Source organism: Copadichromis virginalis, linkage group LG18 (genome assembly GCF_057382275.1).
Source record: "Copadichromis virginalis isolate Kocher_CV1m ecotype Utaka linkage group LG18, C_Virginalis_male_GT1.1, whole genome shotgun sequence".
Lineage (NCBI taxonomy): Eukaryota > Metazoa > Chordata > Actinopteri > Cichliformes > Cichlidae > Copadichromis > Copadichromis virginalis.
In genome coordinates this window covers 1,596,198-1,621,738 of record NC_140635.1, presented here as the reverse complement: position 1 = coordinate 1,621,738, position 25,541 = coordinate 1,596,198, and the positions used below count along the sequence as shown (strand labels likewise).

Below are 25,541 nucleotides of genomic sequence, written 5' to 3'. Positions count from 1 at the left end.
ATATGAGAGGAGGAAGAGGCTGAAGGAGGAGCAACACTGTCACAGAGCAGAAAAGGACTCCCACTGTCAGATACATTCAATATGTGAAGCATACAGAACAGATAGTGTGTGGAAGATGCTGTCACTGCATTACTGGCTCATGTTTCCTTTGTTTGTGATCACACTAACAGGTCGGTTAAAGCAGGAAGAAGAAATGTCTTTAAAGGATCTGTTTGCTAGAAATCACTGGAACAGGCGCTCACAGTTTAACGTCGTCTTTAACAACATTTATCTCTTCCTTTAGGTGTCAGCTGTGATCAACTCACTGCAGTCAAGGATGAAGAGTCCACTGTAGAAGGAAACACTCTCACTCTGTCCTACAGATTATCCAGAGATATTATAATTAATGATTATTTCTTCTGGTATCGACAATATCCAGGGAAACCGCCAGAGTTCCTGATCCACATATCAGGGATGAATATTTCAAGGCCGTCGGAGTTTCTGAAATCAGCTGCAAGATTCTCCACAAAATTGTCTGGAAAAAAGCGTCTGGACCTTCAGATCTCCTCTGCTGCAGTGTCTGACTCTGCTGTGTACTACTGTGCTGTGAGGCCCACAGTGACAGGAAACAGCAAAACTCTGTACAAAAACCTTTGGAGCAAAGACAACAGAATACTCCACAACATCCACTAGAGGGAGCCACACACTGTTAAACCTCTGATTCTTGTGTCATTGGACTGATGACAAAGACAACAGAGAAATGAAGCAGTAAAGATCAGAGACAGAGACAGAGCTGCTGTGGAAGCACAGAACTATTTGATTGGCTGAGCTATTAAACTGGCCCCACCTACTGAAGTTGAGCTCATCCAATGACATTATTTGTTGGTCATTGTGCTGCAGTGGAAGAACATTGTTCATGTGCTGTCTGTCTGGCTTTAATAACTCCAAAGACATGTTGCTGCACCTCTTTTTGCTTCTATCTCACATTATAGGTGAGTTTAAGAACAGGGATTAAAGTTTAGTTGAAGCTGCTGCATTAAGCAGATATACAGACTGCATTTCACTACTTTTCTTCTTTCTTTTTCCAGGACTAACAGCTGGAGACTCAATCACTCCTCAACAACCTGAAGTCACTGAAACAGAAGGAGAATCTGTCACACTCACATGTAGCTATGAGACAGATGCAAGTTACCCACGCCTTCACTGGTACAGACATGATTCTGACCTTCAGGCTCCTCAGTTTATACTCTGGAAAGGAGGGAAACGAGAAACAACTCAATATATTCCTGATAATCGATATCAGTCCACAACAACAGATAAATCAACTAATCTGACCATAGCAGCCCTAACCCTGGCAGACACAGCTCTCTACTACTGTGCTCTACAAACACAGTGATACAAAGTGTAGAAGAGGCTGTACAAAAACCTGAACACAGATATCTGACTACTCTTCAAAGAGGAGGGAAGTGGTATTCAAAGCACAGCTTCATATCAGATGGATTCTGCTAATTCCTGTTTTATCAGAGTCACTGTGGTTACAGCTGCTAATGAAACACTGTGGGAGGATTCACATGAGCAGCAAATCCACATCAACCACAAACCAACACTTTATATCAGCATCAACAGTCAGGAGGAAACATCGTTGCTAGTTGATGATAAATTCTGTATTGTACAAATTGTAAAGATTTCCTATATGAAAACCTTTAAAACTCAGCTTTTACAGTAAAAAAGAGACAAACCATTTGTCATTCTGTACACTGTTTTATATGAGAAGATAAGTCTAATTGAATGATATCAAAGGTAATGTACACCAGCTTAACTTTAAATGCAGACAGGATCATTTATAAAAGCAATTTAGCGAGGACAAAAGAAAGCATCTTTACACAGCCTGCACCTGGGGTCTCTCCTGCTGTGACAGACCCCAGCCTCTTGTGCTCAGAGCTTGTTCCTGTGCTGCCATGATTAGTGCCTCTGTGCTGTCTTTCAGTCCAGCCACTGGTAGGATTTCTGGGTATCAGCCACCTCCTCTATCTGCCGGTGGTACATACCGTGCAGGGGCCTGTCCTTCCATGATGGTTTGTCCTCTTGCTCCTTTTTCTTGGGTTTCTGCTTTCTTCCCGTATGTTACGTTCCCCTAAAAGGGTCCAGGCGGTGAGGGGGAAGTAACAATAAGTGTCCAGGTCAGAAAAAGGAGCCAAGGAGGCAACAGGGTTAAATTAAAGAGTTTTATTAAAATAGCTCAACTAAAAGAGACAGACAAGCCGCTATCACCATTTAAGAAAACGAACGAAACTCAAATGTTAGTCAATAAAGCACAAAGTAAGTCAAAAAGAGTGCAGCTCACAAGCTGCAAACACACTAAGGGCAGTCTGGCCCAGAGCTCACCTTTCCCTGGGCTTAAATCTCCTTAACTACTGACGAGAGTCAGCTGCACAAAAGGGAAAGGTGGCACCTCAGGCAGAAGAGGTGGTGGGACACGCCCACACAGGCACCTTCAGGAGGAGGCCCTGCTAGGGCCGTAACACCGTAGCATACAGTCACAGGGTGCTGGGCTTTGGGTGAAACCCTCTGTGCATGGTCAGGAGCTTCCTCATCTAAATGTCATTGGCTTCTAGCTCAGGAATGTTTCTTTATATGTTGAAGCGCATGCATTTAGGCTCCTACATGTGTGATCCTGGATCTTTCAGTCAGTACACTGCAACAAAATCCAGATGAAATAATGACCAATCATTAACCAGAAAGAGTTTGATAGTCCTCTCCACTTTTCCCTCATGTCATCATCCAATTATATCCAATCATTTGATGACGAGCCGCACCCTGGTGTTCTCTCTCTACTTCCCTCTGCAGCAAACGTTTCTTTATTAGTTACATTTATTCAACATAATTCAGTTTGTATAATTTTAACCGGACTTCTTATCATCTCGATTAGAAACACAGTTCCCCCTCTCGTACTCTACATAGTTCACATGCAGTTTCCAGTTCTGATTCTGAATCAATAAAACTGAAAAAGAATTGCTGCAATGAAATAATAATAATATTTAAACCTTTCAACCTGTGTGTGTGTGTGTGTGTGTGTGTGTGTCTGAGTGTGTGTGTGTGTGTCTGAGTGAGAGAGAAGAGCAAACATCTGATAAAAGTGAAGCAGGCACAAAGGTTTTGGACTTTATACATACAGAAGACTCTGTTAAAGCTCTGTGTTACATGACGCCCATGGAGGCTGGATTTTCGGCCTTTAACTGGAGCCGAGCTCAGGGATCTAATCTGCCTGACAGTACAAACATACACAGAAAAAGCAAACTTAATATTTCATTCAAAAGACCTTTAATTTGACTTTTTCCAAAGTACAATTTAAATAAAAGACCTTCACCGTGTTTTCACTTGAGCATTTAAAAGCCTCCACGAGACTCTGCAGGCTGACACATCTGTTGTTAGACTGATCTCACACCGTGTGACATGTAATAAAGTGATGGAGCAGTGTGAAGGTTTGTAAACCTGGAAGCTCTGCTCTGAGATTCTGTGAATCCTCGGATGGATATTTATCAGCCTCAGCTTCACAGACAGTTTGTCTCTAAGACTTTTGCCACGTGTGAATTTTATTGTGGCGCCACAAATGACTGTGACACCTGAACATTTTCCCGCATGTTTTACAGGAAGACGGCTTCTCGCCTGTGTGGATTCTCATGTGGATCAACAAATTACTCCTTACAGTAAAGTTCTTCCCACATGCAACACAAGGATACGGCTTTTCACCCGTGTGGATTCTCATGTGCACAGTCAAATTATCCATCTGAGAAAAACCTTTTCCACATATGTCACAAGAATACGGCTTCTCACCTGTGTGCATCGAATAATGTCGCTTCATTCTGGAAGTATACTTAAAAGATTTTCCACAAACATCACATTTTATAGACTTTTCACCAGTTTTGTTGTTACACTGACTGTATGACACAGGAGGGCGATCTGCATTGTTGTTGTGACTAATGTTTCGATTTCTAGTGGATCCTGAGTCGGTGCTCCCGCTTCCTTCCTGATGCTGACTCTCAGCTCCAGCAGAGCTGTGAGAGAGGAGCTGCTCCCACATCGGTTCAAGTTCACTGTACCCACTTTCCTCAGCAGCAGCAGTCACCATGAAGGTATCCGTCTCCTCCTTCAGTCCCAGCTGCTCTCCCTGCTGACTGCTGCACAGTTCCTCCTGTTCCTCTTTAATCTGTGGAGCTTCTGGTTCCTCCTGCTCCACACTGGAGCTCCTCTCCTGGTTCCAGAGCTGCTGCTCAGCGAGAACCTCCTCCTCCTCCTCCTCCTTACAGACAGGCTGCTGTGGGACACCTGAGACAATCATAAGCTTGTATGGTGAATAAAGTCAACTACACTTTAAAGAAACTATCATCTTTACATGTGACACGAGTGCAGCCTCTCACACTATCCATCCTCAGACCTCTCTTAGCTTGGTCTTATATTCAAATCTGATTCCTCAGCTAAAAAATCCTCAAGAGGAAAATATTCTGACTTCAAAGCTTTAAAGCGCAGTGCAGTCCTGTCCTCTGTTTGCTCTTTGTTAGCTCACATCAAAAAGTCCTCACAATCAGAAACGTCCCGCAGAGCTGTGATCAGGATCCTCCCTCAGAGGGACACTCACCTGTCCTGTGCAGCTTGATTTGGGGTTTCCAGGTGATATCCAGCAGTCTGCGCTGACGGTCGATCTCTTCCTCGTACTGGACGATCGTTTTTTCAAACTCCAAGAATATTTGTTCAGCAGCAGCAGTTAGTCGCTCGTTGATGAACTCTCTCAGATACTGAACTGAAGGCATCGTTGCTGCCGCAGCTCACACACTCAGCTCACGATCGATGTATGCTTCCGCGCTAAATTGCGCTCTTTCTCGGAGATATTACTCCGCTTTCAGCCGCACAGGTGTGAGCTTCCACAGACGGTGTCGCAGATTTTTAAAATATTCAACGCAGAACTCTAAATTAAGCCTTTTCCAACAGAAAAGCCTCCCTGCTCACTCCTCACGTAGGAAACAAACACTTCCGGCTTTTCTTTCCTTACTTCCGCCTGCTGTCACACATAAAGCTTCCTGCAGAGGACAGTTGCTTTTTGTTCCGCCCTGTACAGCCCGCAATGTCTGCGTCGCTTTTAAATCCACAGGTTATAAAGTTCATCAGTCAGACTAACTGAACGCATCAGCCTGGAGAGCAGCTCGATAACAAAGTGTACAACAGTTTCTGTCAAAGCTGAAGATTTTTCTGGACTCATACAGCAGACTGAGATGATGGACTTCACAACCGAGGCTTTACTTACGACCACACATTGATCAGTCTAGTGTAGGTGGTATTCTGTTAAATCGAGACTGTGGATTCTCATCAAAACTGACGCTATAAAGCTCGAAATGTTTCACCTCATGTTAGTAAAAGATTCTGAAAAATGCTCTGTACAAAAGACAAGGTTGAAAATCAGTACTGACTGTCAGCCTTCAGACGGGTTCAGACAAAGTTTAGGAAATGTTTGTAATGTTCTTATTTTCAGGATGTCTCTAAATAAAATGTTTTAATGTATTAAAGCTGAAGGACATTTTAAGAACAACAGCCACACTGAGAGCTTCAGGACAAATGTTTAAAAAATGCAAGATTGAAAGTTTGGTGAAGGGTTTTCTGTTGAATGCTTTAAATGCTGCCCTCTCTGTCTCAGTGCACAAGTCACAACACAACTCAATGAGCAACAACTTTCTGCAGCTAAATGAAGATAAGACTGAACATTCAGAGATATGAGAGGAGGAAGAGGCTGAAGGAGGAGCAACACTGTCACAGAGCAGAAAAGGACTCCCACTGTCAGATACATTCAGTATGTGAAGCATACAGAACAGACAGTGTGTGGAAGATGCTGTCACTGCATTACTGGCTCATGTTTCCTTTGTTTGTGATCACACTAACAGGTCGGTTAAAGCAGGAAGAAGAAATGTCTTTAAAGGATCTGTTTGCTAGAAATCACTGGAACAGGCGCTCACAGTTTAACATCGTCTTTAACAACATTTATCTCTTCCTTTAGGTGTCAGCTGTGATCAACTCACTGCAGTCAAGGATGAAGAGTCCACTGTAGAAGGAAACACTCTCACTCTGTCCTACAGATTATCCAGAGATATTATAATTAATGATTATTTCTTCTGGTATCGACAATATCCAGGAAAACCTCCAGAGTTCCTGATCCACATATCAGGGACGAACAATTCAAGACCGTCAGAGTTTCTGAAATCAGCTGCAAGATTCTCCACAAAACTGTCTGGAAAAAACCGTCTGGACCTTCAGATCTCCTCTGCTGCAGTGACAGACTCTGCTGTGTACTACTGTGCTGTGAGGCCCACAGTGACAGGAAACAGCAAAACTCTGTACAAAAACCTTTGGAGCAAAGACAACAGAATACTCCACAACATCCACTAGAGGGAGCCACACACTGTTACACCTCTGATTCTTGTGTCATTGGACTGATGACAAAGACAACAGAGAAATGAAGCAGTAAAGATCAGAGACAGAGACAGAGCTGCTGTGGAAGCACAGAACTGTTTGATTGGCTGAGCTATTAAACTGGCCCCGCCCACTGAAGCTGTGCTCATCCAATGACATTATTTGTTGGTCATTGTGCTGCAGTGGAAGAACATTGTTCATGTGCTGTCTGTCTGGCTTTAATAACTCCAAAGACATGTTGCTGCACCTCTTTTTGCTTCTATCTCACATTATAGGTGAGTTTAAGAACAGGGATTAAAGTTTAGTTGAAGCTGCTGCATTAAGCAGATATACAGACTGCATTTCACTACTTTTCTTCTTTCTTTTTCCAGGACTAACAGCTGGAGACTCAATCACTCCTCAACAACCTGAAGTCACTGAAACAGAAGGAGAATCTGTCACACTCACATGTAGCTATGAGACGAGTGATGATACTCCTTGGCTTTTCTGGTACAGACATGATTCTGACCTTCAGGCTCCTCAGTTTATACTCTGGAAAGGAGCAAAAGACAACAGTGGTGAATATATCCCTGATGATCGATATGAATCAGAAACATCACCTACATCAACTAATCTGACCATAGCAGCCCTAACCCTGGCAGACACAGCTCTCTACTACTGTGCTCTACAAACACAGTGATACAAAGTGTAGAAGAGGCTGTACAAAAACCTGAACACAGATATCTGACTACTCTTCAAAGAGGAGGGAAGTGGTATTCAAAGCACAGCTTCATATCAGATGGATTCTGCTAATTCCTGTTTTATCAGAGTCACTGTGGTTACAGCTGCTAATGAAACACTGTGGGAGGATTCACATGAGCAGCAAATCCACATCAACCACAAACCAACTGCAGGAACGTTCAGACATGAAGAAACAAAGTTCAATTCAATTCAATTTTATTTATATAGCGCCAAATCACAACAAAAGTCACCTCAAGGCGAGTAACTGTTGCAACACCTGCTGAATTTTAATGTACTGACAACTTATAACAACGAACATTATTTATAGATTTCATTAGTTAGAAGGTGCAAAAATGCACCTGAAGCAAAATAAACAGAGTGACAGAGGTTTATCTCTTTACGGTTAAACTGTCACATCCATATGCTGTGATGTAAGCATCGTCCTGTAGAAAAGACAAGTGTTGGATACCAAGAGTACACGTTATTGCAATCTGATGACAGAAGCACGCTGGCAGTTCAACCTGATGAACATGAACTTCAGACTATCAGAGAAGAATCAGAAACATTCCCACACAAGCTGAAGTCCAAATCGCTGTAAAAATGCCAAAGGCAGAAGTTTCCTTTCACATGCTGCACCTTGTTCTGAGCAGCCACCTATCTAACATGCTGTCAGGATCTTTGAATTTCATTCTGAGGAAGCGTAACAGGAACCTGAAATAAAGACCAAGAGGAGACACAGACTGTGGGAGGAGCTGAGGTGAAGTACAGAACAGAAAAACTCCACAGTACACAGAGTTCATCATACAGACCACACAAACCCTCTTTATTCAACATGCTGTCGTTCAGCTGCTCCACACATCCTCTGCTGATTATAATGATTCTAACAGGTACGCTAATATCTGTACATTTAAAAATGCTTTTCATTCCAGTGATTCATAAATATATTTCAATATTTATAATTCGTATAAAGCATATTTCTCTCATTTTAGCTGTTTGCTGTCAAGATCTCACTCCAACCAACAAAGAAGAGTTCAGTGTAGAACGCAGCACTGTTACTCTGTCCTACAAATACTCCAAGGAAGCAACTGGAAGTGATAATTTCTACTGGTATCAGCAACATCCAGGAAAACCACCAGAGTTCCTGATCTCTCACTTTGGAACAGGAGAGAAAATATCAGATCCAGTCCCTGGAATAACTTTTAATGTGAGTGGAGACAAAACACTGATGACTCTTCAGATCTCCTCTGCTGCAGTGTCTGACTCTGCTGTGTACTACTGTGCTGTGAGGCCCACAGTGACAGGAAACAGCAAAACTCTGTACAAAAACCTTTGGAGCAAAGACAACAGAATACTCCACAACATCCACTAGAGGGAGCCACACACTGTTAAACCTCTGATTCTTGTGTCATTGGACTGATGACAAAGACAACAGAGAAATGAAGCAGTAAAGATCAGAGACAGAGACAGAGCTGCTGTCGAAGCCAAAAAGAAAGTCTTACCATGACAATAAAGGTATTAACTTTTATTTTTCCAGAATAGAAAACTAGGATCACACCATCAACTCAACAATTCAATGCCGTTCTTTAGCAGAACTACAAACCAAAGCTGGGTTGTACGTTATCCAAACTCCAAAAAGGCTCAGACTTTGTGTAAAATTTCAACAAAAACAACATGCAAATCTCATAAGTCCGTATTTTATTCACAACAAAACAGAAAAACATTTTTAAAGTCAGTTTTTTTTCTGAAAAAATATTTTTCCAAATTTTGAATTGAACTTATTTTGAATTGAATGGTAGCGACACATCTCAGGATTGGGCAGCAAAAAGCTGGAAGAGTACGTTGTACTGAAAGAAACAGTTGGAGGAACATTTGGCAACTAATGAGGTTAATTGGCCACCAGTCAGGAACAAGACTGGGTATAAATCAGTGCCTGTGGATCTGGCAGCTGGCACATCTGGAAAGGCACCATCAACACTGAAAGGTGCTTACAGGTGACATATTCTCTACCCAGACGACTTTTTCAGAGGTCTTCATATTTTAGCAGGACGACGCTAAACTGCACACTGCATCTATTCTAACAGCACAGCTTCATAGCAGAAACATCTGGGTGTTGAACTGACCCAGACCTTTCACCAGCTGAAACATCTGGATCATCATGAAACAAAAATACACCAAAGAAGACCCAGGACTGCTGAGCAGCTAGAACCCTCTATCAGACCAGAATGGGACAACACTCCTCTTTTCAGGTCACGGATGCTGCACAGTGGAGACCTGACCCAGCTTTTGAGACGTGCTGCTGCCATCAAATCCAAAATAAGATTAATCATATTTTCACTGAATAATATAAAAGCCTTACATGTAAGAGTCAAACAATCATTGGAGAGGTCAGAAGATGATTTCAAGCCAAGCCTCTACTTTTGAACCATCATGAATTAATGTTTGCGTTAAACTTGGCTTCAAAGGTGTTGCTTTTTCTAAAGATATTTTTCGGTTACACCTTTTCACCTGTGTGAATTCTCATGTGGCTAGTCAAATCAGAATTTTGATTAAAGCTTTTCCCGTATGTTTTGCAGGAATACAGCTGTTTACCTGGGTGGATTTTTGTGTTTTTTAAGTCCTGTTATATTTAAAAATCTTTTCCCGCAGATGTTACAGACGTGTGACATCTCACCCATGTGGATTTTCATGTGCTCCATCAGAATACTCCTGTGATGAAAACTTTCCCCACAAGTGTTACAAAGATGTCGCTTCACACATGTGGAGAACCAAATGATTACGGCAACAAAAACTTTTCCCGCATGTTTTGCAAGAGTACGGCTTCTCACCTGAGTGGAGCCGTGCGTGATCTTTAAGTGAAGAAGATGCACAAAACTTTTCACTACATGTTTGACATTGATACGGTTTCTAACCTGTGTGAGTTCTCATGTGGATGGTCAAATGATAGTTTCGACGAAAGTTTTTCCCACATGATTTACAGGAATATGGCTTCTCACCTGTGTGGATCTTTGTATGCTTTCTAAGTACTGATTGGCTAGAAAACATTTTACCACAAGTCTTAATAAGAATAAATTATTCGTTAAAGTATTTGTTAATCATTAGTATTGAAATTTGCAAATTTATTTTTGTGATATTTAAATTTGAAATATTTTGCATCTTGTATATTAAATCTGAATATCTGGTGCTCCATTCTGTCATACAGATAAATATCGCTCATTAGTGTTAACGTTATTCTCTTCAATTTTAGTAATTCTCTTGATTTAAATATTACGTGTCATCTGACAAATTGTGTCAGATGACATGTCTCATCCTTGTGTGAACCACGACACTGCGGGTCGTTGTCCTTGCACACAGTGCAAAGTGCTCCATCCTCCCTCCTCACAGTGATTCAAATGCTGCTAACAGTCTGTGAACCAGGAGGAAGAGGAAGTGAGAGAAGTCAGACTCAAAGAGGAGACAGAGGGCGACATCATCCAGTAGGCGGGGCTCTCCTTCTGCACTGTGTTCAACCATTGTGTCAATAATAAGTGCTGCTGTGAAGAGAACAATTCTCAGACTGAATGTTGAACATCAGCTAGTTTCTCCTGTTGATTTAAACCTTGTTGTACAGATGGAACATTGGCTGTGGATTATTCTTGCTGCTCTTTTCTTTGGTGAGATACAAACATCAACATGTTTCCTCTGCTTAAATAAATGTGTGAGTCTGATTAATGGTGAGTTTTTAATCATGTTTATTGATCCATCTCTTCCTCTGCATGTTCTGTTCTTCCTCAGAGTGTAAAGGAGAAGACAAAGTGATCCAGGAACAAGGAGATGTCATTGCTGCTGAAGGGGACACAGTTACACTTGACTGTAGATATGAGACCAGTTATGCAGCTACACTGATCTGGTACAAGCAAGAAGTAAATAGTTACCCAAAGTATATGCTCAAATGTGTCTCAGAAACAACAGTTAAAGCTGAAGAATTCAACAACAACAGATTTGATGCAAAAATCAATGAGAAGCAAAAGTCAGCTCCTCTGAAGATCCAGAAGCTTCAGCTGTCTGACTCTGCTGTGTACTACTGTGCTCTGCAGCCCACAGTGACAGGAAACAGCAAAACTCTGTACAAAAACCTTTGGAGCAAAGACAACAGAATACTCCACAACATCCACTAGAGGGAGCCACACACTGTTAAACCTCTGATTCTTGTGTCATTGGACTGATGACAAAGACAACAGAGAAATGAAGCAGTAAAGATCAGAGACAGAGACAGAGCTGCTGTGGAAGCACAGAACTATTTGATTGGCTGAGCTATTAAACTGGCCCCGCCCACTGAAGTTGAGCTCATCCAATGACATTATTTGTTGGTCATTGTGCTGCAGTGGAAGAACATTGTTCATGTGCTGTCTGTCTGGCTTTAATAACTCCAAAGACATGTTGCTGCACCTCTTTTTGCTTCTATCTCACATTATAGGTGAGTTTAAGAACAGGGATTAAAGTTTAGTTGAAGCTGCTGCATTAAGCAGATATACAGACTGCATTTCACTACTTTTCTTCTTTCTTTTTCCAGGACTAACAGCTGGAGACTCAATCACTCCTCAACAACCTGAAGTCACTAAAACAGAAGGAGAATCTGTCAAACTCACATGTGACTATGAGACAAATGCAGGTGGTGCTTTACTTCACTGGTACAGACATCATTCTGACCTTCAGGCTCCTCAGTGTATATTGTGGAAAGGAGCAAGATCAGACAGTCATCTAAAGTATATTCCTGATAAACGATATGACTCAGAAACATCTTCTACATCAACTAATCTGACCATAACAGCCCTAACCCTGGCAGACACAGCTCTCTACTACTGTGCTCTACAAACACAGTGATACAAAGTGTAGAAGAGGCTGTACAAAAACCTGAACACAGATATCTGACTACTCTTCAAAGAGGAGGGAAGTGGTATTCAAAGCACAGCTTCATATCAGATGGATTCTGCTAATTCCTGTTTTATCAGAGTCACTGTGGTTACAGCTGCTAATGAAACACTGTGGGAGGATTCACATGAGCAGCAAATCCACATCAACCACAAACCAACTGCAGGAACGTTCAGACACAATAAAAACTGTCAAACATCAAAAGCTGCTCATTTACACTATTTTATATTTAGTGGATGAGGACATGCAGAAATGCAGCAGAAGCAAAATAAACAGAGTAACAGAGGTTTATCTCTTTAAGGTAAAATCTCTCACATGAAGCTAAAAGTCCAACCAGGAAGACCATCTCATGCTTAGTGCAATATGTTGCCATCAGGGTGTGAATTTCATGCTTAAAACACAACCCTGGATGTAGATGTGACTCCGTTACATCTCATGTCTAAATCAGGGGTGTCAAAGCTCAGCTTGCTCAGTGTTTGAGTGTCTAAATGAGTCTCACAGTCCTAATTGTGCACTTGAAGCCATTTATAAATATAACTTATAATTCTTAACCTGTTTGAATTCTTAACCTGCTCACCACAAACAAGCACAAGCAGACATTTTTTGGACTGTTCATAAGTGTTACAGTTTTTCCTACTGATACAAACTTATGGCCATTCATACCACACAAAGAAATCTAGCAACAAACAATTAATGCCCCCAGTACAGGAGCAGAGCGAGAGAACATGTGGTTGAACAGGATGTACCACCAGATGTGTTGTTTATACAAAGACATGTGTGGTATCCACGGAAACGTTAGAATCTCAGCTAAAAGCTCTTAAAACAGTTTCAACGACCACCAAACAGCCAAAACAGCAAACGATTAAAGAGCAGGTAAACAGATTCAACAAAGAGATGTAAACATAATGAGCTGATCGTTCACCCGGCAGCAGGAACACGAACACGCCGCCCGTGATGAAAGTAGACATCTCACTGGAAATGCAGATTCCGATGATTAGACCAACATTCACTGAACCAGCATGAAAGAAGACCAAAACTACGCCTCACGTTTGAAAAACATTTTCATGAATTCACTCTTTCTTTGGCTGTTTTGCTTCCACCATGATTCCTGCACATCTCTCTCCCTCTTTCTGCTTTGAGACCATCAAAAATCTCTGTTTTCTGCATTATGTGCTTGCTTATTACACACCAGTCTACCGTTGTGTATGCTGCTGTCGGCCGCTGTTTTTGTTTATTCCCCAAAATGGCTTCTGACAAGAAAGCCTCATTTTTGCTTTTCAATACAGAAGAAATTTCAGCTTTCACAAATGATGCCAAACTACAAAGTGCTCAGCTGTGTCTCTAACAAAACCTCTGTGACTTTGTGAGAAACAGAAAAGTTGATCTTTTTCACTTTCTGCTATAGAAGTTTTAGATTTTTTACAACTACAGTTAAAAAAAACTGGACAGTTTGGGCAATGAGCTCCCAGAACTTCTTCTGTCGTTGTATTTCTCACAGTTCTTCATGTAACTTATTTACACTGACAGAAAAATTCACCAGTCTTGCCTACTTAACATCAAAGTGGGCTGTATGTGTCATGTGGTGTAAAATGAGTTTGATACCCCTCGTCTAAACCTCTGTAGCACCAGGGTGTTTCAGAAAGACGGAGGTCAGTGCTGATGGGAACAAGAGCAGTACATGTCTGACCTGTTCTGGAAGCACTGGTTTCAGAAGTATCTGCCTCAACTTCAGGACAGTCAGAATTGTCAGAGAACCAAAAAAAGCATCGCTCCTGGAGATGTTATCATCATGACTAAGTGCCTCGGTACTCATAGCTGACTGAAAGACATACTTCCTGACAGCAGATGGCTTGTATAGTGGCTATACATTAACACAAGGATTATCTCGATAGGCTCATCGCAAAGATGTCTTCTTCAAGAACAAAAGGAGCTATGAGGAGCTGCTTTGACCTTTGCCCTTGTTGGAGACGCTGACTTTTGTATTGATCTTATTGATCTTATTCCAAACACATCTGGGACTCAAGCTTTTGTTCTTTAAATATTTACATTAATTGACTTTGACACAAGGATTTGTGATATTTTTGTTGATGTTATTTCTCCTATGTGGTGGTACGGTATAATTACTGGTGTTGAATAACTGTGGGCTGGAATATTCGAGTCATTCATGTCAGTTTCTGTCAGTATTTCTAAAAAATTTAAATTAACAATGTCATATTTTTATCATGATATGTTATTTTGCGATAATTATCTTTATCATCTTTATCACCAAGCCCACCATTATTTCCATTTACCCCTAGTTTATCTTATCCTGCACTACTTACAACCACCGTGAGCCTCATGAAGCTTGGTTGGATAACAGATGAGCTCAAAGGCAGCTGTCCTCAGCTCTGAGAGGATCCAAGGAAGAAGGAAAACGATCTTTCCCTCAGGCTGTGGCCTCATGTGGCTACTTGGCTCAGAGAGCAGAGGTCTCCTAACACCTCTGCAGGTACAGGAGTGAGGTCTTGAGTGACCTCATCCCTTCATGCAGACTTTTTCTCTTTGCTGCCCCTCCTGTGCAGGTATTTAAAAAAACAAACAAACAAACAACCAGTGCATGCTGGTCCTATACCTGCTTACCCTATCTATACAACCTGAGATTTCCATATTCTATCTTGACTTTTTAATCACCCCCCCCAATGAAATGAAAAACAGCAGTGAAACAAATAGAGCAATAAAAATATACAAATATATAATAGCTTCAACATCTGCCATTTATTTAAAACCAAACAGCTCATACATGTTATTTCACACCATAAGACACTAATAAAGTAACAACTGTCAGTTATTTATCCCCCACTATGTACCATAATATCTCAGTTTGGACCCACATAAAACATTTGTAGCTACAAACCTAACAAATCAGCTTCATCTATCGAATCTATCCAGAGTTCAGAGAAAACCATTGGTGATTGGTGTTTCTATATGGTCAAAGTTAAACATCAATTATCAAAAATCAGTACCAGCAGGACACCCAGAGAAAAATCTGAAATGGCCAAAAAATAATTTAGTGCGTGCATCTCTAGTTCCAACATACTCTAAGACTTCTCAGCTGTGTGAGTTTTCATGTGGCGCAAGAGCTGACTACTATAGGTGAACATTTCCCCACATGTTTTACAATGATGTGGTTTCTCTCCTGTGTGCATTCTTATGTGCACCGACAGGTAACTACTACGTGTGAACATTTTCCCGCACATTTTACAAGGATATGGTTTCTCTCCTGTGTGAGATCTTACGTGCTCCAGCAAACGACTACTGCGTGTAAACATTTTTCCACATGTTTGACATGGATACGGCTTCTCACTTGTGTGGATTCTCATGTGGACAGTCAAAGTACTCTTCTGACTAAAACGATGCCCACACATTTCACAAGAATACGGTTTCTCACCTGTGTGGATTCTGTAATGTCGTTTCATTTCATAATTATCTTTAAAGCATTTTCCACAAACGTCACATTTTAAAAACTTTTTAGCTGTGTCAAAATTATACTGACTCCCTGATCTGGGAGGAAATTCTTGACTTTCATTTTTATTTCCAGTTGATCCTGGATCTGCACTCCTGCTTTCTTCCTGATCCTGGCTCTCAGCTACAGCAGAGCCTCCTTCTGATTCACTGTGGTCTCTTTCCTCGTTAGCAGCAGGCACCATTAAGGTATCAGTCTCCTCCTTCAATCCAAGCTCCTCTCCCTCCTCACTCCTGCAGAGTTCCTCCTGTTCCTCTTTAATCTGTGGAGGTTCTGGCTCTTCCTGGCCCAGGCTGGAGCTCCTCTCCTGGTCACAGAGCTGCAGCTCAATGAGAACCTCCTCCTCCTTACAGACAGGCTGCTGCGGGACGTCTGGAGGGACTAAAGGAGACAACAAAAACAAAAGTGAACTGAACATGATTCTCTGAAATGCACAAAAGGTTTCCACTTGTTGTCAGTGCTGCGAATCGCTACCTTATCGTGGTGGAGGGGTTTGTGTGTTGTGTTGTCTGGGGGCTTTTCCCCCCTGGAAGGGTCTCATGTGGCAAATTGGTCCAGGGTAAGGGACTAGACAAAGAGAGATTCAGAAGACCCCTATGAATACCACACTGGTGCTCCACAGGGGTGTGTACTGAGCCCTCTCCTGTACTCACTCTACACCTACGACTGCACAGCCACTAACAGCTCCAACATCATTGTGAAGTTTGCGGACGACACTACAGTGGTGGGTCTTATCACCAACGGTGATGAGACGGCTTACAGGGAGGAGGTCAGCGCCCTGACCCACTGGTGTCAAGACAACCATCTCACCCTCAACGTCGCAAAGACAAAGGAGTTGATAGTGGACTTCCGGAGGTGCAGAGAAGTACACACCCCCATCACCATCAACGGCGCTGCTGTGGAGAGAGTGAGCAGCTTCCGGTTCCTTGGAGTACATCTGGCTGAGGATCTTGCGTGGTCAGTACACACAAACAAAACAGTGAAGAAGGCGCAGCAGCGCCTCTTCTTTCTCAGGAGACTGAAAAGATTCGGCATGAGCCCCCGCATCCTCAGGACCTTCTATCACTGTGCCATTGAGAGCATCCTCACTGGATGCATCACCACCTGGTATGGCAACAGCACCGCCTACAACTGCAAAGCTCTCCAGCGAGTAGTGCGGTGCTCTGAACGGATAATTGGAGGTGAGCTTCCCTCCCTCCAAGACATCTACAGGAAGCGCTGCCTGAGGAAAGCGGGGAGGATCATCAAGGACTCCAGTCACCCCAGCCATAAACTGTTCAGACTGCTTCCATCAGGAAGGAGGTTCTGCAGCATCCGGTCCCGAACCAGCAGACTGAGAGACAGCTTCTTCCACCAGGCCATCAGACTGCTGAACACGTCATAGACACCTCAGCTTCACTACTGGAACTTCAACATTATGCACTCCATACTGTATATAAATGCCACTTGTTTTGCACATATTCAACTCTGTATATTTTATTATTATTATTATTATTTTATTTTATTTTTTTTACTATTTAATTTGTAAAAATGTGTATACACACACACACACACACACACACACACACACGTAGGAAAATATTTAGTATACACATCCAGAAATGCATACACTATTATATATTGTACATATATTTATTAGTTTCAGGTTGGCCATTCTTGTATTTTGCTCGTTTGTGTTGTTGTGTTTGCACATCTCTGTTGCTTGTGGGGCTCGCACACAAGAATTTCACTCGCATGTGCTGTGCCAGTGTGCCTGCACATGTGATGTGACAATAAAAGTGATTTGATTTGATTTGATTTGAGTGTAAGATCAAGGGAACAGTTCACCCTTCCTTGGATAGGGTTACCAGAGCCCTGCCCTGGAGCCAGGCATGGGGAAGGGTGTTCATGGGCAAGCGTCTGGTGACCGGGCCTTAGTCCATGGGGCCCAGCCTGAAAACGGGACACAGGCCCATCGTCCTGCAGGCCCACCACCTGCAGGAGGCGGTGTAAGGAACCCAACCTCTAGGAGCGGAGCGGAAGCCCTGGTGGACCGATCCCTGGCTACCAAGACTGGCAATTGGGACATGGAATGTCACCTCTCTGCGGTGACAATGGGGAAGGAGCCTGAGCTAGCCTGCCTACTCAAAAGTAGGCCGATAGAAGCCAGACGTGTCTCCCTGCCAGCGGCTTAAAATAGTTTCTGGTGACTTGTATCAAGGTGTTACCCTACTGTGACACAAACTCAAACTCTTTCAGGTACCTGTAATCAAGGGAGGTGAAAACTGTTTTTCTCGCTATGATAGCATATAATCGATATTATGTGGTACAATCAACCTTCACTTTTCTCTGGTGGTATATTCAAGGGAGCAAACACTGAAAAATGTAGCCTAAAGAAAATGGCATGAGGTAAAGCTAGTGTTGTTTTTAGTCAAAATCATGAATTCACGAACGTAGAGTGAGTATAGTTCATGACAGTGGAGGGATGGATGAATGTTACTGCACTAACTGAGTTTACAGAAAAGCGTGTGCTCCCCTGTCCTCCTCCTGTGTAACACACCTGATAAACCACACACATGTACCTGGATTAGCTGATTTCATGAGACTGATGCTGCTAACCCTAACCCTCCCAGGGGGGGCACTTCACAGGTGTTTATAGCTAATGCAGTGATGTAGCCGCCATTCTGGATCAGGACATGGCACACGATACATGACTATATCAGCTACTTCCACTGGAAACTGTGGTGACAGCAAAAAAGTCCATTTTTTACTTCAACAGAGACTGCTTACTAAGATATTTCCTTATATTAAAAAAATTAATTTATTTATCAGATTTTCTGTCATGTTTAATGCTGCACACTGTAGACCAGGGGTCTCAAACTTAAACGAGCTGTGGGCCACTGCTGGCACTGTCATCTCATTGGAGGGCAACTTTAGTGATCAAGTAGTACAAAAACAAACAAACAAACAAACAGCCACAAATATTTCTGAAAATGTTTGTTTTTAAAATTTCAAATATTCTACAACAGGGCCGTGCAGAGAGGTTTAAAGGGGCGGGTGCTCAAAGTTAAAAAGGGGCACATTGAACCAGGCTGAATAACAACAACACACATTCATCAAGAATCTAATATGGGAAGGGCAGGGCTGTGTTGATCTGAGACTGTAGACATTAAAAAGTCCACAGGAGAGATGGTAGCTGATTAAACAAGTGTCATGAGATAATAACAAAATGCAAAGATTGGTGACAGCGCTTGGAACCATAAGGACACAAAAAACTGTGAGAAATAATTTAGGCTCTGCCTGTGAATCACTCTTTGCTTCTCTTCTTCCTTCCATCCCATCATTTCATATATCACTCTCCACTTGCTGTCTATGTGAGAACAAAGCACAACTTGCTATTGCAATAAACTATAATCTAATTATCCACACCTAACAACTCCAGCACTTAATCTATAATAAAATGATGACAGAAAAATGTTATAGCCCTGCCTTTAGTAGCCTCACACAGCTCTACTGTTTCCTCCTCATGTCCTTACCAGCCATGTCTGCACAATATTATATCATGAGTAATAATTTTTTTAAAAATCCATCTAAATAAAACACACACATGCACACACAGGGACATTTTAGACCTTCTTCAGAATACTGTATATACTATGGGCATCCTTACATTATTATTTATTACTAGAGCTACAATAATAAAGCAAAGAGGAGGGGGAAGTAATAAATATGAAATAATGTATTTATGATGATTGCATTTGTTTCACTATCCACTCTGTGCAGGGCAAAGCTTATTACATGTTTAAACTGTAGAGATACAATCATTTTACTGCTGTAACATCCAAATTTTGTCTTATTTAAAATATAAATCTAATATAATCTGCTTCTTAATGTATGTTCTTTAAAATACAGCGTGTGTTTTTTAAAATATTATAATAATGCATAATTATGTGGACATGCATATTAGATCATTTTTTAGTGAAATATAATCCCTCCAGAAAGGCAGGAAAAGCCCAGAAACTTACTTTAAAACTAAACATGTTTCTAAATACTTTAAAACTAAATATGTTCTAAATACTTTAAAACTAAACATGTTCCCTGAAACGGTGACAGAGCTACAGACCCATGACAGCCTTACACAGGTAGCCAGCAGCTGTGACCAGCACTACTTGTGCAGTTAATAAAAGGACAGGTAATGTTTGTCGCGCTGTTGCACACACAGCACGCTCGTTTGTTTCAGTTCGTCAGTCCAACGTGTACGTAATAAGCTGATACTCCTGGGTGCTACACACTACAGTGTACGCTGTACACCTACTTACTGGTTGTGTCGCATCAGTCTGTGTCTCTGAGTTAACTTGTGTTTCTCCTGCAGCTCCGGACCGCAAAAAATGCGCGTGCTCTTTGTGAGCTCGTTCCCGGCTCGTAACCAGCGCGTTCTGCCGTCGAGGGCGATCATTGGTTAAATGTGATCATGTGACTGATGCAAGCCAGATCCTTTTATTTAGCAAAACTGTGATTAATAGTTAAATATTATTGTTGAGGGGCACAGACAGGACTCCGCACTCACACACACATAAAAAAAAATATATATACATATTTTTTTAAAAGTTGCCTTATCAAAAGGGCACTTTGGGCACCCATCAGGAAAGGGGCGGGTGCTCAAGCCCCTCTAGCCCCCCCTCACGTGCCTGTTCTACAACAAGACAAAACAGCAAACATGAACACACATTACTTTGTCCCACTCTTCACTAACTGCAGCCTTCACTGATCTACCAAACAAACCCATCGGTCCTCTCTTCCTGTTCAGACACGTGGCAGCACTTCTATCATTTTGTTTGTATTTAACAAAATAAAAATGCAGACATAAGAGAACACATTCGTCTTTGACTCTCTCCCTGAACTCACACCTCAACATGTTTGTACTCTTTGCTCATATTGCCTTCATATCAAATCATTTTTGGCTTTTAAAGAACTTATTTTAACATTGCACTCAACAACAAACAAATCCTCCCTAACACAAAAAGTCACTTTAACGGCCAAATTGCAATATATAAGTAAGGAGGGGTGACGTGGGCTGCAAGTGGCCCCCGGGCCGCGAGTTAGAGACCCCTGGTGTAGACAACCATAGAGACATTTACTAATGTCTGCTACATAACTACTACTTCACTTCAAATAAATAATATTAAAATACATTTATTATTATGAATATCTGGTCACCTGACATTATTTGCTCTATCAAAGACAGTTTCACTTCATCATCTTCCTCTTTCTTAAATTTATACTTCATCCTCACAGTGCAGTCCTGTCCTCTGTTTGCTCTTTGTTAGCTCACATCTCCAAAAAGTCCTCACAATCAGAAACGTCCCGCAGAGCTGTGATCAGGATCCTCCCTCAGAGGGACACTCACCTGTCCTGTGCAGCTTGATTTGGGGTTTCCAGGTGATATCCAGCAGTCTGCGCTGACGGTCGATCTCTTCCTCGTACTGGACGATCGTTTTTTCAAACTCCAAGAATATTTGTTCAGCAGCAGCAGTTAGTCGCTCGTTGATGAACTCTCTCAGATACTGAACTGAAGGCATCGTTGCTGCCGCAGCTCACACACATAAATTGCGCCCTAACGCACATAAATTGCTCCACGTTCAGTCCGCACAGGTGTGAATGTCTCATAAAGTCTAAATTAAGCCTTTGAAGACGCAACAGCCTTGCTGCTCGCGCGACACACAAGAAACGGAACCACTTCCGCCTTTTCCTTGTTTACTTCCGCCTGCTGTCACACAGAGCGCTTCCTGTCGATGAGGAAAGTTGCTTTGAATTCCGCTCTCGTGTCTGTATGTTCTTTTAAATTCCCAGTTTGTTCTTCAAATAGAAGATGAAAAATACACAAACATATACCAGAGCTCCCGCACATCAATGAATTAATAAAGTTCATAACTGCGCTAAAATAAAGGTCACAATAATCTTTATTAAGCCTTTTTCTGACATTGTGCTCACATTAAGGTGAAGGTGACATTTGAACATGAACAAACTGTCTGAATGTGAGATTCACCAAATCGACCCGATGAGCTGCAACTTTCTGCAGCTAAATGAAGATAAGACTGAACATGCAGAGATATGAGAGGAGGAAGAGGCTGAAGGAGGAGCAACACTGTCACAGAGCAGAAAAGGACTCCCACTGTCAGATACATTCAATATGTGAAGCATACAGAACAGATAGTGTGTGGAAGATGCTGTCACTGCATTACTGGCTCATGTTTCCTTTGTTTGTGATCACACTAACAGGTCGGTTAAAGCAGGAAGAAGAAATGTCTTTAAAGGATCTGTTTGCTAGAAATCACTGGAACAGGCGCTCACAGTTTAACATCGTCTTTAACAACATTTATCTCTTCCTTTAGGTGTCAGCTGTGATCAACTCACTGCAGTCAAGGATGAAGAGTCCACTGTAGAAGGAAACACTCTCACTCTGTCCTACAGATTCTCTGGACAAGCTAATGTCAATGATTATTTCTTCTGGTATCGACAATATCCTGGAAACCCACCAGAGTTCCTGATCTCTCATTTGGGAAATGGAGATTTATTGAAGCGAGAATTCTCCAGAGTGTCTTTTAAAGTCGTTGATGATCAAAGACAAATAACGATCTCCTCTGCTGCAGTGTCTGACTCTGCTGTGTACTACTGTGCTCTGCAGCCCACAGTGACAGGAAACAGCCAAACTCTGTACAAAAACCTTTGGAGCAAAGACAATAGAATACTCCACAACATCCACTAGAGGGAGCCACACACTGTTAAACCTCAGTGCTTTGGTTGGATATAATCCCTTCTTTTCACTCCACTTCACTAGTGTGACATGTGACTCAGTCCACTGTAAATCATTAAGTGCTGTTGTAAGTTTTGTGAGTCTAAAGTAAGCAAGTATAGCAGAAACTAGGTGATTTATTATTTCTCATAAAGAGTTATTCTTGGCCTGATATGAACCATTTAGCAAACTGAGCGTGTTGAGCATCAATTTTTGTGGCTTCAGTTTTACTCTCACTTTTCAAACAGCCTGTGTACAGACTGAAAGCTGGGACACCAAGTTCCAAAAAGTTGATTCTGTTCATCAGTGTGAGAAACGATTCGTCACTCATCCAGGTGACTTCTTCAGTCTCAGCTGACTCTAGGTTTCCTCAACTTTATAAACAGTACATTTGCACAACTGCTGATCAAAGAAATGGCTTTGGGACATCAAGGGTTATACAACAATGTATTTTAGTCCCTTTGCAATCCGGTATCATGAAGCTGTCAGCTGAGGACCTGTAAGGAGTCTGTTTTTCAAATAATGACTCAGACGCTGGTCCAGTTACATGAAAATAGTAATTAGTTACTAATTACTGGTTACTTCTCAAAGAAAGTAATCTTGTTACTTTACTGATTACTTATATTCAAAAGTAATTAGTTACTTATTACTTAGTTACTTTTTAAAAACATGATACACAAGCTCAGTACGTAATAAAGAAATAGACCTTTAGCCCATAATCCATCATATGAAACTGAATCAAATGAAAGTCTCTTTCTAAAATTTGTTTTATTAGTATTAATCTTTTAACTTTATGCATCAAGCAAAAATTAAATTATATGCAACAGTCTTTGACTTGAAGAAACGTGTTTAACATTTAAACCTATTTTCTGCATATTCCAGCATAAAATAAAGTTTTGTGTTTACACTTTTTCAAATAGATGCAAGTAAAACACAGCAAAAATAAATAAAATGAAAGATTCAGCAGCACTGAGTCCTGTCGCTCTTAAATCTATTGTCACCTGTTTAGCAGGAGTGGGGCGGGTGGAGGTTTGCCCACAGCGGTCGTGTCAGTGGGGGCATCCGGGTGTCTGTCTGTGAATGTCACATTCCCGTGGCAGCGTGCTCGCTGCTCGCACAGATTTGAAGTTTAATTTTTTGCTGTAGATTCAGTAAAAGCACTCGATGTTACGGTCCCTGATAATGCATTGCTTCAGATGGAGAGACTCTTGAGGGACGGCTGTTATGAGGAAAGCCCAGAAACTTTGTCAGCAGCACGCATCGTTGTGCCTCAACTTTCGGTCTTTTACCCAGGCTAATCTGCCATTTTCCTTCCTTGGTTAGGTTTAGGGATTAGAGATCTGATCTAGATTATCATTTTAAATTTGGGACACATCATCAGTTGTGGACCTTGGATTCATCGGGTGTTTCGGCCATTATCACCAGACACCCTCATCCAAGGAGGCCCTGCCAGGGTTGGTCAGGCCCCGGAGTGTCAGTGGTTTGTGTTAAATTGTTATTTCTCTCCTTCTTTCTTCTGTTTAGTTTCCTACAGTTTATTTTCTATCTATTTCTATCTACTGCAACTGAGAAATAATACTTACCTCTTTAGCATTTATGGAGCCTAACTTCTTCAAAGGGATAGAAAAGGTGATCGAGAGAAGTAAGACAAACGGGACAAGATAGGAGAGAGAAGAGCCTGAAGGGGGGCGCCCGGTCTGGCTTCCCACACCTCCCCGCCGGATCGGGCTGTACGCTCTACCTCCCCACTGCCTCCCAAAAAAGGGAAGAAGAGCAGAATATTTATTTTCTCATGGTTAGCTGACTGCCTTAGCTCCCCAAGTGATGTCAGCCCTTTTTAACCATGGCCAGTGACTGCTCCTCTCAGCACTGTTAGCTAGTTCTCTTATAGCCTGCTGTTGCGCCTGTCCTCTGATCCCAGTCTCTCTGAGCAGTTTTGCTGTTGGCCACAAAGCCCCTGCACCCCACTTCCACCGGGCCCACCATGATCTTCCAGCCTCTCTCCTCTGCCTCAGCTGTTGTTGGCATAGCGCAGCTTCTTACGCTCAAATGCTTCCTCAATTGCTTCCTCCCATGGAAGTTTTCTGCCCACACAGAGTGTACAGTGGACACTAATATTTTTGTCACTCTTTACAGACTCAAATTCAAAGTAATGCGATTACTTCCACACTTTAAACACTGCGTGTTTGTACTCTCTCCATCACACCATATTATACATGTTGATCTGCACACGTCTGTTGCTGCCACGGACGTCACTGTCATGAGACACATTCACAAACAAAATCACAGTTTAGTAATGCAGCATGGCTACGGGAAAGTAACAGTAATCTAATTACTTTTTTGCAATACTGCTCATCTCTAATGTCCACTGCTCAGCGTGCAACAGGAACTCTGTGCTGTAGAGGGAGTAACACATGGTTGTATTCAATTCAGGTTTATTTATATAGCACCAAACAGTCACCTCAATGGGCTGAACACTGTAAGGTAAAGATCATCATCATCATCATCAACTTTATTTATAAAGCACTTTAAAACAACCACAGCTGACACAAAGTGCTGTACACTGGAACTGTAAAATAAAATTACATGAGATATAAATAAAAACAAATAAAAGAGTGAAATCATTAATTAAATAACTACTTCAATTAAAAGAGAAACTAAGTCTCACTGAGGTTAAAAGCCAAGGAATAAAAGTGGGTTTTAAGACGGGATTTAAAAGTGGACAGTGAAGGCGCCTCTCTAACATGCATGGGCAAATTATTCCATAATTTAGGAGCCACGGTAGAGAAGGCCCCGCCCCCTCTGAGCTTCCTCCTGGATCTCGGTACCTCCAGGAGCAGCTGGTCAGCTGACCTGAGAGACCGACAGGGTGTGTGGGGATGAAGAAGCTCAGAGAGGTAAGGCGGGGCAAGACTGAAGGCATTTAAAAACAAACATGAGAATTTTAAAATGAACTCTAAAAGACACAGGCAGCCAGTGCAGAGAGGCCAGCACGGGGGTTATATGCTCTCTTTTTCGAGTTCCTGTTAGGAGTCGTGCAGCCGCATTTTGAACCAGCTGCAGACGTGAGAGCAACGACTGACTGACCCCCACATAAAGTGAGTTACAGTCGTCCAGGCGGGAAGAAATAAAAGCATGGATCACTGTTTCAAGGTGCTGCCTCGAAAGAAAAGATTTTACTCTTGCCAGTTGCCTTAAATGATA

The 25,541-nt window shown here is 41.9% G+C and overlaps 2 protein-coding genes across 3 annotated transcripts; both read right to left on the bottom strand.

Moving 5' to 3' along the window:
• Positions 1–1,728: 1,728 nt before the first annotated feature.
• Positions 1,729–5,177, bottom strand: LOC146686865 (uncharacterized). Of its 2 annotated transcripts, XR_014916579.1 has the most exons (3): positions 4,616–5,177; positions 3,153–4,305; positions 1,729–2,674 (listed from the first exon to the last, which is right to left on the bottom strand). XR_014916579.1 is itself a non-coding variant. In XM_085440272.1 (2 exons), the coding sequence occupies exons 1-2, from the start codon at positions 4,785–4,787 to the stop codon at positions 3,548–3,550; spliced, it is 930 nt and encodes a 309-aa protein (XP_085296398.1). In that variant the 5' UTR covers positions 4,788–5,177; the 3' UTR covers positions 1,729–3,547. The 2 variants fall into 2 exon arrangements, 1 of the variants encoding a protein (XP_085296398.1); XM_085440272.1 differs by having other exon boundaries at positions 1,729–4,305.
• Positions 5,178–14,801: 9,624 nt separating this feature from the next.
• LOC146686864 (uncharacterized) lies at positions 14,802–21,281 on the bottom strand. Its single transcript, XM_085440271.1, has 2 exons — positions 20,952–21,281; positions 14,802–15,946 (listed from the first exon to the last, which is right to left on the bottom strand). Exons 1-2 carry the CDS (start codon positions 21,121–21,123, stop codon positions 15,141–15,143), a joined length of 978 nt encoding a protein of 325 aa, XP_085296397.1. The 5' UTR covers positions 21,124–21,281; the 3' UTR covers positions 14,802–15,140.
• Positions 21,282–25,541: the final 4,260 nt, after the last annotated feature.

Coding starts and splice junctions, on each gene's coding strand:
- LOC146686865 (XM_085440272.1), bottom strand. CDS start 4,787: ATGCCTTCAGTTCAGTATCTGAGAGAGTTCATCAACGAGCGACTAACT. Junction 4,306..4,615: donor AATCAAGCTGCACAGGACAG/GTGAGTGTCCCT, acceptor TGATTGTCTCAG/GTGTCCCACAGCAGCCTGTC.
- LOC146686864 (XM_085440271.1), bottom strand. CDS start 21,123: ATGCCTTCAGTTCAGTATCTGAGAGAGTTCATCAACGAGCGACTAACT. Junction 15,947..20,951: donor AATCAAGCTGCACAGGACAG/GTGAGTGTCCCT, acceptor TGTCTCCTTTAG/TCCCTCCAGACGTCCCGCAG.